The sequence below is a fragment of the Rosa rugosa genome, chromosome 4 (assembly GCF_958449725.1).
Source record: "Rosa rugosa chromosome 4, drRosRugo1.1, whole genome shotgun sequence".
Taxonomy (NCBI): domain Eukaryota; kingdom Viridiplantae; phylum Streptophyta; class Magnoliopsida; order Rosales; family Rosaceae; genus Rosa; species Rosa rugosa.
In genome coordinates this window covers 46,903,409-46,918,193 of record NC_084823.1, presented here as the reverse complement: position 1 = coordinate 46,918,193, position 14,785 = coordinate 46,903,409, and the positions used below count along the sequence as shown (strand labels likewise).

The 14,785-nt window shown below is 41.2% G+C and overlaps 3 protein-coding genes across 3 annotated transcripts; all 3 read right to left on the bottom strand.

The window, feature by feature from the left end:
• Window positions 1-215: 215 nt before the first annotated feature.
• On the bottom strand, window positions 216-2,093 carry LOC133743541 (hydroquinone glucosyltransferase-like). Its single transcript, XM_062171516.1, has one exon. It carries the CDS (start codon window positions 1,879-1,881, stop codon window positions 478-480), a length of 1,404 nt encoding a protein of 467 aa, XP_062027500.1. The 5' UTR covers window positions 1,882-2,093; the 3' UTR covers window positions 216-477.
• An 805-nt stretch (window positions 2,094-2,898) lies between these two features.
• Window positions 2,899-4,606, bottom strand: LOC133743706 (hydroquinone glucosyltransferase-like). Its single transcript, XM_062171738.1, has one exon. It carries the CDS (start codon window positions 4,406-4,408, stop codon window positions 2,969-2,971), a length of 1,440 nt encoding a protein of 479 aa, XP_062027722.1. The 5' UTR covers window positions 4,409-4,606; the 3' UTR covers window positions 2,899-2,968.
• Window positions 4,607-9,962: 5,356 nt separating this feature from the next.
• On the bottom strand, window positions 9,963-12,087 carry LOC133745112 (hydroquinone glucosyltransferase-like). Its single transcript, XM_062173105.1, has one exon. The coding sequence runs from the start codon at window positions 11,742-11,744 to the stop codon at window positions 10,335-10,337; it is 1,410 nt and encodes a 469-aa protein (XP_062029089.1). The 5' UTR covers window positions 11,745-12,087; the 3' UTR covers window positions 9,963-10,334.
• Between the last annotated feature and the right edge of the window lie 2,698 nt (window positions 12,088-14,785).

The following is a 14,785-nucleotide window of genomic DNA, read 5'->3' as shown; positions in this document are numbered from 1 at the left end:
TTAGTGTGGAAGATGGACTAGTGGAGATTGGCGTGGAGAAAGTGGTCAGAGGCCAGATCATGGCGGCGACATGCCATGGATCGTATGGCACTATATCAAATAGTAACGAGCATATAGCAATACCAATTAATGTTTTTACTCGTAAAAATAAATAAAATGGTATTGCATCTCACTATTTGTTATCCACCAACTTATTTGAGGCGATCAAAATTAGATTGAGCCTGATAAAGGAGGCCATCGTAATATACGCTCGTTTGTTGTTGTATCGACACAATAACTATGAATTGTACTAGTAGGTGCAGTTTTTTCATGTTACATATTGATGAGGATCAAACTTTTGATTTATCTTTGAATGATGCACTAATCGATGCAATCTGATAACAAACAACGGCTATAGGACAATGAAATCAGATTGAAGATATCGACCGTATTCAATCTTTAAATCCAAGCAATCATCAAACAGGTTGGATTAATTAATTAGTTCTTGTGATCCTTCCATATCTGAGCTACCTCCCCAAGTGATTTTGTAGAAGACCCATTTTGGCTCAAAGCCATTTGGGATGCCTCTTTTAGCTCTATCATCCTCTTTCTGAGCACTTTCCCTTCTTCTCCTTCAATTAGGCCCTTTGCATATTTGGCAATGTCTTGACTCTCTACAATGCCCTTATCGTTCATCTTAACCCTCCACGCCACCGTCAAATCTTGAGCTAACAAAACTGCATTCATTCGTTGCTCTGCATAGAGTGGCCAAGCAACCAAAGGCACACCATGCACAATACTCTCTAGGGTAGAGTTCCACCCACAATGGGTCAAAAACCCGCCGGTTGATCCATGACTCAAAATTGGAACCTGAGGAGCCCAAGAAGTAACCACTAACCCTACGTCTTTCGTTCTCTCCAAAAACCCTTGGGGTAGAAAACTTAAGGGTTCGGTCGAACTTTGAACACCAAAGTAAGCTGCATTTTTTGATGTCTCATTTGGGCACTTGAAATTCCAAATAAATCTCACCCTGCTCTTTTCAAGCCCTAGTGCCAACTCATTCATTTGCTCACTTGAGATGGTGCCACCACTCCCAAATGAAATAAATAACACTGATCCATTAGGCTGCATATCTAACCAGCTCAAACAAGCATTCTCATTGGTCGAACCAGTCTCTGTTATCGGTCCGACCGGGTAAATTGGTGGAAGACCAAGACCTTGTCCTTGTTCTTTGAAAGCCTTGAAAGCACCCGGTTGCAAATCCACAAAGCTATTGATCATGATCCCAGCAGCCGACTTGTACCTCTTAGAAACGTCAATAAGCACTTTGTAGGCTTGGTTGGTCCTATCTTGAACCGAGTCTAACAAATTTTTACCGTAGATCGGCACACATCCCGGGAGTTTGACCGGTTCAGGCAAATCCCTGTACTCACAAGAAATGGTCTGGTCGAGCTTTGGCAATTCAAACTGAAACCACAATACCATAGCATTTGTAGGGTACAAAATGTAGGGAAGTATATCGAATTCCTTAGCCACATCAAAAGCATCCCCGCCAAAAAGATCAACCACTAGGGCAACCAGACGAGTCGACTCGGCTAGGGCCTTGATCGAGTCACGAAGAGCAGGGAGGGACCGAGTCATGGTGAGAGCGATTCTGGTTAAGTGCTTAATGTCCTTAGGGAGGTCGTCAAAGTTTGCAGGAGGGAGAAAGGTGGAGGATATGGATTGGGGCAAGACATCTAGAACTTTCCTGTGGGGTGTCAAGTTTGATCCGTCGTCGCTGGGGATGAAGAAGGTGACGCTGAAGTGGTGGTGGACGACAAGTCGTTTGGCTAGCTCAACGAGGGGAATGAGATGACCTATACCTGGACTTGGGACAATGGCGACATGGGGTGGTTTCATTCTTACGAGTGTCTTATAATTAGGGTTTCAAAAGAAGAAAAAAGACGACGTCTAAGAGCAGGATTATGTTCTTTTTAATCAATCTCTGAATTTCTAAAATCTTTGCATTCTTGCTAATCCGATCTATTATATGTATGAGCTGAGAATGCGGCTATTTAGACTAGCAAGCCATACAATCTGATTAACTAAATTCTAATAATCCAACTAACTGACATTTTCAGTAAACATATAACTGACCAAACACGTACGTGTTGATGTCCTTGATATTATATGAGTTATTGTGAGCAGCCGATGAGAATTCCCAGAGTACGTACTTTTAGTTTCCACTGCATGGAGGTTTCTATTGGTTACAATACTATATAATTAATCCAAATTGATACCAAAAATGAATGAAACTTAATTATGACAGAGCTTATGCAATCTCTATATATACTTGGTATTAGAAAAGAAATTTCCAAAAACGGTACATAGATTGTAGATGATCAAATAAATACAATCATATCTCAACGTGCTTTTTTTTTTTTTTTTGGTCCCTTTGAGAAGAAAACAATCTTGATAATGTTAAACCGTATGCAAGATCATAAGAAATTAAGAATGTCCTGTATTAACAATAACATTTGTGATCAAGCAGATTAATTTGACGAAAGAAATACAGAAATTACAGACTTTGTCATATTTCATTTTGGTCTGCATTTTGATCACCTAATTATTATTATGATTATCATAATTTGCCTAATTATTGATATTTGGCACCTTCAACATTTTGCCTTTGCCTATTGGGCCCATATTAGGCCTAATGATTTGGCACGAACCAACAAGGTTCCCCTAATTTTATCTCAACAGAGGAAGATGATTAATTATATAGTGTTTTACCACATAATAATCAGTGTAGCCTAGTTTGTTCACGAAATCTATACAAAGTGGACCACGGCTGCTGCAAGTAGTTATAACTATTGACCGACCAAAAATATTATTTTGAGACAATGAAATTGAAAGTATAGAGGATTTCAAGTAAGATGAAACCAAAGACACCCATATGATCTCATTCAATTTGCAAGGAATACATTATTGATAAATTGGATTAGTCCTAATTCTTGTGGCCGTTCCAGATCTCGGCTACGTCTGCAAGTGATTTTGTAGACGACCCATATTGGCTCAGAGCAACTTTGGCTGCCTCTTTTAGCTCCATCATCTTTTTCTTGAGCAATTTCCCTTCATCTCCTTCAATCAGATCCCTTGCATATTTCTCAATATCACGACTCTCCACTATGCCCCTATCATTCATCTTGACCCTCCATGCCACTTGTATATCTTCAGAAAGCAAAACTGCATTCATCTTCTGCTCTGCGTAGAGTGGCCAAGCAATCAAAGACACGCCATGCACAACGCTTTCGAGGATCGAGTTCCACCCGCAATGGGTCAGAAACCCACCTGTCGACCGGTGACTCAAAATTTGGACCTGAGGAGCCCAAGAGGGTACTACTAACCCCAACTCTTTGGTCCTCTCCAAAAATCCTCGAGGAAGAAAACTCGAAGGGTCGTTGGAACCTTGATCACCAAAGTAAGTGGCACTTGTAGATGTCTCATTCGGACTCCTAACCACCCATAGAAATCTCACCCCACTCATTTCAAGCCCCATTGCCAACTCATTCATCTGCTCGCTTGAGAGGGTCCCACCGCTCCCAAATGAAACAAACAGCACTGACCCTTCTGGTTGACTGTTTAACCAGCTCAAGCACTCGTTCTCACCTAACACATCTGCCATTCCTGTCTTTACCACCGGTCCGACCGGGTAAAGCGGTGGAAGACCAAGAACTTGTCGTTGCTCCTTGTAAGCCTCCAAAGCACCGGGTTCCAAATCCGCAAAGCTATTCACTATGATCCCAGCTGCCGATCTATACCACTTGCTCATTTTCACCGTCGCTCTATAGGCCTCATTAGACCTTTCTTGAACCTGCTGTACAAAATCTGAACCGTGGAGTGGCACACAACCCGGAAGGTGGACCGGTTCAGGCAGATCCCTATACTCGCATGAAGTGGTTTCATCGAGCTTTGGCAGCTCGAACAAAAACCACAACCCCATAGCGTTCGTACTGAAGAAATAGTAAAAGAGTACGTTAAACTCGTTGGCCACATCAAAGGCTTCCCAGCCGAAAATATCCACCACTAGAGCTACGACCCGAGTTGACTCGACGAGGAGCTTAACCGAGTCACGCAGGGCAGACAGTGAACGAGTCAAGGTGAGTACGATCTTCGTCTCGGATGCGACGTCATGAGGGAGGTCGTCCAAGTTTACTTGAGGGAGGAAGGCGTAGGATATGGCTTGAGGCAAGGTTTCCAGGACTTTCTTTTGGGGTAGCAGCTGCGACCCGTCGTTGGGGATGAAGAAGGTGACGGTGAAGTTGTGGTGGATGACGAGTCGTTGGGCCAGCTCGACGAGGGGGATCAGGTGGCCTAGTCCCGGAGTTGGCACAATGACGACGTGTGGTAGTTTCAGTTTCTGGTGGGTGGAGGACTTGGCTTCCATGGTGTGGTAGTAGTTGAACTTTGGTTTAGTGTAAGAGATGAAGGTTAGATAGTGGAGTATTTAACGAATATTAAGGAGACCGAGTCTGGATTTAGAAGTCACAAGCTTTGCCTCTCTGTATTTCTGTATTGTTTTAACCTTTTAGTTTCGGAGCTTTGCTTGCCTTTAATTGGTGAGTGGTGACATCAGTACTAGCTTAATATTCTCGGAGTAATGTTTGCATTTACAAATTCGCTTTGCTTGAGCTCTCCACCAATTATTTTCCTCAAAATATTCTATGGTTGATATACATTATACAGTGAACATGCATAGGTGATAGGGACGAACCTCTTTCGCAGAAGCCTTAGTCATTGAATATTATCCTTTTCCCACGTATAACTTATCGGTAAAAGCTTATTAGTTATTTTAATTATATACAAATATAGAGTTGATATTCGATCGAATATGTCGCCGAAAACGACCATAATCATTTATTTTAGATATATCATACTTTTATATAGGTGGAAGTATAAAAGATTATATAACTTCATAAGTGATGTGTCTAAAGAGTCATGAGATGATAGTCAAATTGTTGTTTTGTTTATGATATGAGTTCTAAGTGGTTACAAATCAATTCTCATTTGCTAGCAAGACAATATGGATATGGTGGGGTTATTCGAATTTACCCTTTCAAAAGCATTTGATTTTCACAGTTGACTATACAGACCGAGGAAGCCCAGAACAAAGAAGTCCTCGTTGAGGAAATAGTCCGCTTCCGCGATCCAACTGTACGGTAATGCCCATACTTTTACGTTTAACTAGGGGTACGATGAACTGGGTTCCATCAGTACTGTTTTTCGGTACTAACGCATCAAAAATTAAGTTAACCGATTATTTCGGTTAATCGGTTTCGGTTAATTTTAACCGCGTTGACTTTAATGGTTTGATCCATACTTAATTTTAATGAAATGTTTTTTTTCAATTGTAATTGTAAATAATTAGTAATTATCTAAACAACATCAATATCCACAATATTAGTATGAACTGAATAGTACACATCAAAAGAAAACAAGACAATAGAATTAAACATATTATAGGTTACTCTATAAGTTTAACATATAAGAAATCTAAAAGTAAATAAGCAAATGAAATTAACTACAATTAAAATTGTGCTACAACTCAAAGAAATTAAAAGTAGCAATAAGAAATTAAATACAAGTATGAATTAAAGTATAGTTAGAGTAACAGTGATTTAGTGCTTGAGAGGCTACAATAGAAAGTACTTTTTGATAGGAATTAACCTCATATAGTACAAATATAAATGAATCGGTTCAATTCGGTTTTTATCAGTTTATTATAAACACTAACTGAAAACCGCACCGAAAGCGTCCGTTCGGTTGGGTGTCAGTTAATTTTTGAAGATTAAATTTGATTTGGTGCGAAATATCGATTTTCGATGTTAAAACGTCCACCCCTACGTTTAACAACTCTATACCATGAAGCTTTTTGCAAGTCTCATTTCATGATATCACTACTAGCATCATTTCCGGGAACCGCAAGTAGGAAAGTGAGAATACTTTTTTTTTTTTTTAATAAACAACTGATAATATTACAACTGTTGTAGAGAAACTGAAATTGAGAGGAATTTGCTGTGTATTCTCATTGATAATAGGGGCCTCTTTATATAGAGAATTACAATGCATAGAGTCTGAATCATACAAGGAAAGTAATCATACATTGAATAGTAATCTAGATCCTTCTAATTCAACCCTATTACCACTAGGTCAAGTAACCTAGAGTTTGGGCCAAACACAAATAGAGATATCCTTAAACACTTCCCATTGTGTTGTCCAAACGCGGTGCTTCTCTCGTTGCCTCGTTAAAAACCTTGCCGAGTAACAAAAACTCAGTGGGACAAAAATAACCTCGGTCGAAGGGGAAAAAGAGCACAACACACCCTTCACGTTTCGAGGTGAACATGTAGACATCTCCCCCTGATGTCTGCGCCTCCCCCTGATGACTACGATCATGGGAGTTCAAATAATTTCTGCAAGCCAATCCTTGCCACATGTTTCTCGAACGTGGATTTGGGCAATGACTTATTAAACAAGCCTGCCTCACTGTCCTCAGATTGAACCTAGTTCACTTTGATCTCGAGGAGAGTCTGTTGTTGCTGATTATGCTTGGTGTTATCGCTTTTGATGTAGCCTTGCCTCATTTGTTCAAAACAGGCAGCATTATCCTAAATGCTCGTAGGCTCATCTGTGGTAGACTTCAAACCACAATTGTTCGAACGTGCGTAATTATGGATCCAATCCATATACATTCACGAACCACTTCGTGAAGAGCAATGATCTCTGCATTGTTCGAAGATATAGCGACTAGGATCTATTATGTAGACCTCCAAGATGTCACGGTCTTTTCCCATGGTGAACACTTAACCAGATTGGGAATGACCTTTGTGTGGGTCAGAGAGATACCCAATATCAGCAAAACCTTCCAAAACACTTATGTCGTTTTGGGGAGGGGATAGAGAAATCAGGCCAGTGTTGGCGGCGTTTCTGGTGTGTGATGGGTCCGAATCCATCATCTCTCTGTAGGGATAGAACAAGCCCATATCAATCGTACATCTCAAGTACTAAAAAATATCTTTTACACCCATCTAATGGCGTCGCGTTGGCGCAGAGCTATATCTTAGCTAACAAGTTCATGGTAAATGAGATGTCTGGTCTTGTGCATTGAGCTAGGTACAATAATGCGCCTATTGTACTTAACTAGGGCATTTCTGCCCCTAGCGCATCTTCGTCATCATCCTTCGAACGAATAGGATCCTTTTCAGGATCAAGACTACGGACGATCATGGGGGTGCTTGAAGGTTTGACCTTGCCAAAATGCCTAAGCATCTATCAACACGATGCTCAAGTTCCAAATCGAGACATAATCGTGTTCTCCCATAATCCTTCATCTCAAAATCGGATTTCAAGTGTTCAGCGGTTTCCCTTAACTCTTTAAGGGCTTCTAATGAAGATCATGTTCAACATGAACCGCGATAGAATCCGAAACTTGTTATAGAAACGCGTGGGCATATCCCTTCCCAATCAAGTAGTCACTTTAGTGAGCGTTTCAACCTCTTTGTAAACGCGCTCCGTGGTCTAGAGCCACTTGACTTGGGTAAATGAAGTTCACCATGAACCTTCATGTATATTCCGTATCTAGATTCCCATAGAGATATGTAGTGACCACATTTGTAGGCTGCATAATCAGTTATTCGGAAACTACCAAACTGACAGGGTAGTGGAGTGCAATGACATCCATTACGAGAGAATATGTCTCATCGTAGTCGATTCCAGGGCGTTTTGTGAGAAGCCTTGCGCCATAAGGCGAGATTACCATCTCTTTTTCTCATCACGCATTCTAACGATGACCCATTAGTCAATAGGTTTTATGTTAGGAGGTGTTGGCATCACTGGCTCAAAAACCTTCCTCTTCGTTAGAGAATCGATCTTAACCTGGATCGCATCTTTCCATTCAGGCCAAATCTCTCTACGTTGGCATTCATTCATCAACGGAGCGTGGTTTGATATCATCTGACTCAACAAACTCTTGCGCAACGAAATGCGCAACTACATCATCAATTATGATGGAGTTTCTATCCCACATCTCATGTACACTAGTGTAAGTTTCATAGAGCTCTATATTCTCAGGAATAGGTTCTAACGTTGAGGCGTCCCCCAACTATAACCATAACCCGGAAGATACTCATGAGACGGATTTTGAGTGTCGATGATCAAAGGATTGCAATGTGCCAAAGTATCCTTCGAAACCCACGGGTCTCCCATGCATCCTAGCTGGGGCCATGGCCTGTAACGCCAGAGTGCCACTCTCTATGGCGTTGGCGCCATGCCTACCTCTATGTAGGGTGGCGCTACGTCCTCTCGTAGGGACGTCCATCCTTGCAGGTATGTTTGCAGCATATTTGTGTGATCTCGTCACTTTAACAGGGATCAAGATGAGACATAGTGGGGACAGACTACGACAATTCCTGTCGTTCCTGTTGAACATCTGTGTTCTTATCTCCCCCTAACGACGGGAAGACTGTCTCATCAAAGTGACATCCGCAAATCTAGCGGTAAGGAGATCGCCATGCAAGGGCATTAAGTGGCGGACGATTGTTGGAGTCTCAAATCCAACTGAGTTGCTCATTCGTCTGGAAGGACCCATTATAGAACGATGTGGCGGCGCAATTGGCACATAAATGACACACTCAAATATGCGTAAGTACGATATTTGTACCCAGTCACTAGCTGTAACGCAGAGGTAGATTGAGTGGCAGTGGGTCGTAGACGAATTAGCATAGCTGCATGCGATATTGCATCACCCCAAGCTGATATAAGGAGGTTGGTGCGCATTACCAATGTCCGGACTATCATCGTAGTCGTTTCTGCGAGACCATTTGGGTGTGCTCATGGGAATATGATGTCCAACATCAGTCCCAAATGCAATAACTATCGAAAGTCTTCGATGTAAACTCACTAGCATAGTCAAATCCAATTGACTAAATAGGATGATTCGGGGAGTGAGCCCGTTGTCATATGATGTGTGCTAGGAGTATTTCATAAGCAGCATTACAAGTGGACAATGGCACAACACGTGACCAGTGTGTTGGCATATCAACCAACATCATGAGATATTTAAACGTCCGCAAGTTGGTGGAATTAGTCCACAGAATCCCTACAGATTCTATGTAAGAATATAATGAGTATTTTCATATCCTTTGCATAGGGCGGTCTCAGTCCTAATTTTCCTAAGGAAGTGGCTTTGTAAAATGAGCGAGGGGCCTTAGAAGCAACCAATGAGAGTTTTGGTTGGGCCTGAGCGTTTGAAACGCATATTGAAGCAAAGTTTGTGACTACATCACCCATCATGGTGTCATGATCATGGGAAGTGGCATCCATGGCGTTATAACCATGGGGATTGACATCCATGGCGTCATGGCCATGGGTAGCGCCATATATGGCGTTGTCACAAGGGACTTGGGCGGCCATATGGCGCCCCAAGACAGCTGCAGCGCCAGATGCTGCAATTGTTGTGGTCTTGCTAAGTCCAGGAACCAATATTTGATTCTTGCTTCATTTCGCTCGAGGGTGTCCATGTGAAGTCTTTAGTAGACGGATCATCATATCATGACCAGGGTGACTTATCCTGTCGAGACAAAGCCAATATGTGTCTAAATCCAAGAGATCTTCTCTCATAACTTTATCGGATTTAATAGCTTGAATAGTGACATAGAGTCCACTAGAGAGACACATAAACTTCTCTAAGATGCGCCTTCAGATCTCGGCAGCTGCTCGGCAGGGCTTTCAGGGGCAGGCACAAGGCAGGGGCCGGTCCTATTTTTCTGACGGCCGGTTCAGGGTCTTTCCGGCCGGTTCCGGTGGTTCCGCCGCCGGTTCTGGGCTCCTTGGGAATAGGGCTTCGATATGTGGGGCGGTGGTTGCAGGATTTTGAAGGTTACGAAATTAGGGTTTTCAGGGTTAGGGCTTCGTGCTGATAACGTGTTGTAGAGAAACTGAAATTGAGAGGAATTTGCTGTGTATTCTCATTGATAATAGGGGCCTCTTTATATAGAGGATTACAATGCATAGAGTCTGAATCATACAAGGAAAGTAATCATACATTGAATAGGAATCTAGATCCTTCTAATTCAACCCTATTACCACTAGGTCAAGTAACCTAGAGTTTGGGCCAAACACAAATAGAGATATCCTTAAACAACAACTATATTATTGAGTAAAAACATTAAAAAAAAAAAAACAATTTATATAACCTCTAATACGTGAGTCAGACTCAGAACTTTTCACATATAAATAGTTATGTCACTTAACCAAATGGTACTAAGCAACAAAAATATTTTTTATTTATAAAATAACCAAAAAGCCCACATATGTTAGTTCTTGTGGCCTTTCCATATCTGAGCAACCTCTGCAAGTGATTTTGTAGACGAACCATCTTGGCTCAAAGCCACTTGGGATGCCTCTTTCAGCTCTATCATCTTCTTCTTGAGCAATTTCCCTTCGTCTCCTTCAATTAGATCCTTTGCGTACTTAGCAATTTCTTCACGCTCCACTATACCCTTATCGTTCACCTTGACCCTCCATGCGACCTTCAAATCTTCAGCAAGTAACACAGAATTCATCTTCTGTTCGGCATAGAGTGGCCAAGCAATCAAAGGCACACCATGCACAATGCTCTCTACGGTTGAGTTCCACCCGCAATGGGTCAAAAACCCGCCCGTCGACCCATGGCTTAGAATTTGGACCTGAGGAGCCCAAGAAGTAACAACTAAACCTACCTCTTTGGTTCTCTCGCAAAAACCTTGGGGTAGAAAACTTAAAGGATCGGTCGAACTTTGAACACCAAAGAAAGCTGCATCTTTTGATGTCTCATTTGGACTCCTAGTAACCCAAAGAAATCTCACACCACTCATTTCAAGCCCTAAAGCCAACTCATTCATCTGCTCGCTTGTGAGGGTTCCACAGCTTCCAAACGAAACAAACAACACCGACCCAATTGGCTGATCATCCAACCAGCTCAAGCACTCATTCTCACCCAATCCGGAAGCCGAACCGGTTTTTATCACCGGTCCGATGGGGTAAACCGGTGGAAGACCATGACTTTGTCTGTGTTCCTTGAAAGCCTTGAAAGCACCCGGTTCCACATCCGCAAAGCTATTGATCATGATCCCAGCTGCGGACTTGTACCTCTTGCCGATGCGAAGAAAAGCTTTATACGCCACATTGCTCCTATCTTTCAGAATTTCTACAAAATCTCTGCCATGTAGCAGCACACAACCCGGAAGCCGGACCGGTTCAGGCAGATCCCTGTACTCACAAGTAGTAGTCTCGTCAAGCTTTGGCAACTCAAACACAAGCCACAAACCCATCGCCGTAGAAGGAAAGAAAAGATAGGGCAGCAAATTGAGCTCATTGGCCACATCAAAGGCCTCAAGACCAAAGACATCAACAACAAGCGCCACCAGCCGAGTCGACTTGGCTAGGGCCTTAGCTGAGTCGCGGATAGCGGAGAGTGACCGAGTCAAGGTGAGAGCGATGTTGGTTTCGATCATCGATTCTGGTGGGACGTCGTCTAAGTTGATGGGAGGGAGGAAGGTGGAGGATATGGTCTCCGGCAAAGCTTCCAGGATTTTCTTTTGCAGAGTCAGGTTCGTGCCGTCGTTGGGGATGAAGAAGGTGACGGTGAAGTTGTGGTGGACGAAGAGTCGTTTGGCCAGCTCGGTGAGCGGAATGAGGTGGCCTAAACCTGGACTTGGGACAATGGCGACGTGGCCGGCTGCCATGGTAGCTAGTGTGGCGGGTGTAGTGAAGAACGGCGATAACCAAGATTGGAGTTAGAAAGTTGGCTTCTGTGTTTCCTCTCCTGACATGCACCTATATTACTTGACACGACATCACCACTACGTCACATGCATCCATGACGTCACTGTCGTCACACCCAATCATGCAGAGAAAGCTTGAATGCTCGCAGACTCTCCTCACTCCTCACTCCTATTTCACCATTTGTGGTTCTCCATTATTGTTAATGTAATTTCAAAGAAAATATCTGTAACACGGATAGATTCTTCAACATACGTCTGGCCGCCTGGCCCGATACTATTTTGCTTAGTTGTAAAACTATAGTACTGTCAAGTTTGAGAGATCCCTTTTAAGTCATCAAGTGGAAGAAAGTGAGAAGAGCGCACATGTAAAAGTAGTGGATTTTCTGAAATGTAGCCCCATCGCCAAAGATGTTTGAGCAATAATTATCAATTATGTAAGAATCAAAACGTGTAGAACGTTTTTTTTTTTTTTTTTAATGTGTAGAACGTTGAGATCTATGTTTTGATGTTTTTCTTTCGTCTCATAATTGACATACCAATAAGATCGTGTGAATGTGGGTGGTAACCCAACTAGGCCAGTAGCTTCCTCTAAACTTCTTCAAGTGAAAAATCAATCACTTTTTTTGGGTTTAGGAGCTAGGATCAGAATGTTATCGTAGCTGTTGGATGTCAGTTCTGAAGTGCATCTTGATAGTCAGTTTTAAATAAAATATTAAGGCCTAAATTATTTATTTTAATTGTTAATTATTATTATTATTATCAACAAAATTCATTTTACCTTTTTTTTTTTTTTACACAAAATAAAAAAGAATGAACTTGCATTAGTTGATAAGTTTTAAAAAAGCAACAAAATGAACACTTAAAGAGTATGTGGACATAAATTATGTACTAAAAACATCCACAACAAATGTCACTCGCTGAGTTGACTCCGCAAGATAAGGCACTGATAAACTAGAAATGGGACTAATATATAATATAGAAATCTTCGATGTTTTTGAATCACCAGCCATAAAACTTTCGGACAGAGTACTTTATTAGAAACGAAAACTCAATAATCTTTCAAATAGAGCACATTGCAGATCGAGTTACAAATTCATTAAGCCAAAACTCATTACAAGATATGGCATGTGAAAGATGATATGCACAAATGGATAGTGAATTGTTTGTTGAGATTTTTGGTTGAAAGATTACACTAATCGCAATGAAAATAAACGAGACTAGACTAAGCTAAAGTTGTTATAAAATGGATGGGAGTTAGAGTTTGAATTGTCTACCACTAACCTCCCTTGATGCAACAATAAAATTGAATATGAATGATGCTAAACCTATTGTCCAATTACCCTCTTAGCATCCGGTTAAGGACTACTAAGGCCTAGACTCCTTTGATTTTATCAATTCTAACCGGTTAAGTCTAGAATTATCTACTTAAAAACAAATTCTATTATTGGTTAAGTCTCAATTTATTGCTCCTAAATGCATAAAGATTAGAGTTCAGATAACCATGCAAGCAAACGAATCCTAATTCTGAGTGATTTAGCTCACTAGCCTCACATGGTAATCAATCTCTTGGCAAAAACTTCATGTCATAGCAAACACATTAACTCAAATTGAGTAAGTCTAAGTAAATTCATTCAACTTTTGATCTAGCATTTGAAAGCGACAACATGAATTCATCAAATCATAAACAAAACATCAATTACAAGCAAGGTTGGCTAGAGATTTCAACCCTAGCTAGCCCCGACAAGGTCACTACTTACTCGTAAATATACTACAATATATCAAGTAATTAACGAGATACAAAATGAGAAGTGACTATTATGGTTGTGGAGATGGGTCTCTCATATCATCGAGTAGTGTTGTGGTGGAATTGTCTCCTCCTCGTTGCTCCTCAAGCTCCTTAATGGTGTAGAGATGATGAATCCTTGAGTAGCTAGTGATGGTTTGTAGTGTTAAGGTGGTTGTGAAATTGATGGGTGGTGGAAGTAGTGAAGATATAGTTTGGTGTTTGGATTTAAGGGAGATGGAGTTGTAGAGAGAAGATGGAGTTAAAGTGAAGTGACAATGGATAAATGGTTCAAGAGATGATGAAGATAAGGTATCTTTGGTCTTAAAAATCAGCTATATTAGGAGAAAAAAGATGGAAGAGATGCTCTTACACCATGCTCCCAAAATGCATGCAAAGCTCCAAAAGGACAAGGTGTGGAGAGATATTTGAATTTCAAATGGTAAAAAATTTCCACCCCCCATAGTCCTAATTGGCTGGATTAGGGGTCCTTCATGAGTTGCGGCTCGCTAGAAAAGTTACCCGGAATTTGCTTGGCATTTTTTTCGCTTCAATCCCATGCCTTCTCCTCCTAACTTTGATTCTTACACTTTCAAGCCATAAATTGGGCGTTTTCCTCTCTTTTCCTTCTTTCCTACAAACAAAAGTAAATGGATTAAAGATGACAAAATAGTATGGAAGGCAAGTCACTTTTCATAGTTTTGAGGCACAATTACATGAGTAAATTGTGACTTAACGGCAGTTGTACCAGACTTTTAAGTGATTCTGAATTTTAACTTTTAGCTATCTGACTCCTAAATATAGAGAGTGAGATGGGTCTCTATTATTTTTGTAAATTTAAAACATTCATTTTAAGTTATTCTATGTAATTTATAAATACATTTAAATTATTTTTTTCTTCATTCAATAAATAATATGTACTTACATGAGCATTTGCCAAGCATAATTAGCTATAATAAGCCACATTCATACCGCTGCCAACAACACTAACACCACCAAGGGTATTACCTACAAAAACATTGCCATGCGGGCTATAGCCTGAGCCTCGGCTCAGCCCAAGACCACCGCTGACGCGCCACCACGGGCTACGCCAACATCGCCTCACTGAGCTATCAGAAACTGAGAACTGAAGCATATCAGTCCCACATCAAAAATAAGGAAGAGATCTGTCTCTCCCTCACCTATAAAAGGTCCACTCCTCTCTCATCATTAACTACGC

Bases quoted from the DNA above. Each gene is read 5' to 3' on its own strand.
- LOC133745112 (XM_062173105.1), bottom strand. From the start codon at position 11,744: ATGGCAGCCGGCCACGTCGCCATTGTCCCAAGTCCAGGTTTAGGCCAC.
- LOC133743541 (XM_062171516.1), bottom strand. From the start codon at position 1,881: ATGAAACCACCCCATGTCGCCATTGTCCCAAGTCCAGGTATAGGTCAT.
- LOC133743706 (XM_062171738.1), bottom strand. From the start codon at position 4,408: ATGGAAGCCAAGTCCTCCACCCACCAGAAACTGAAACTACCACACGTC.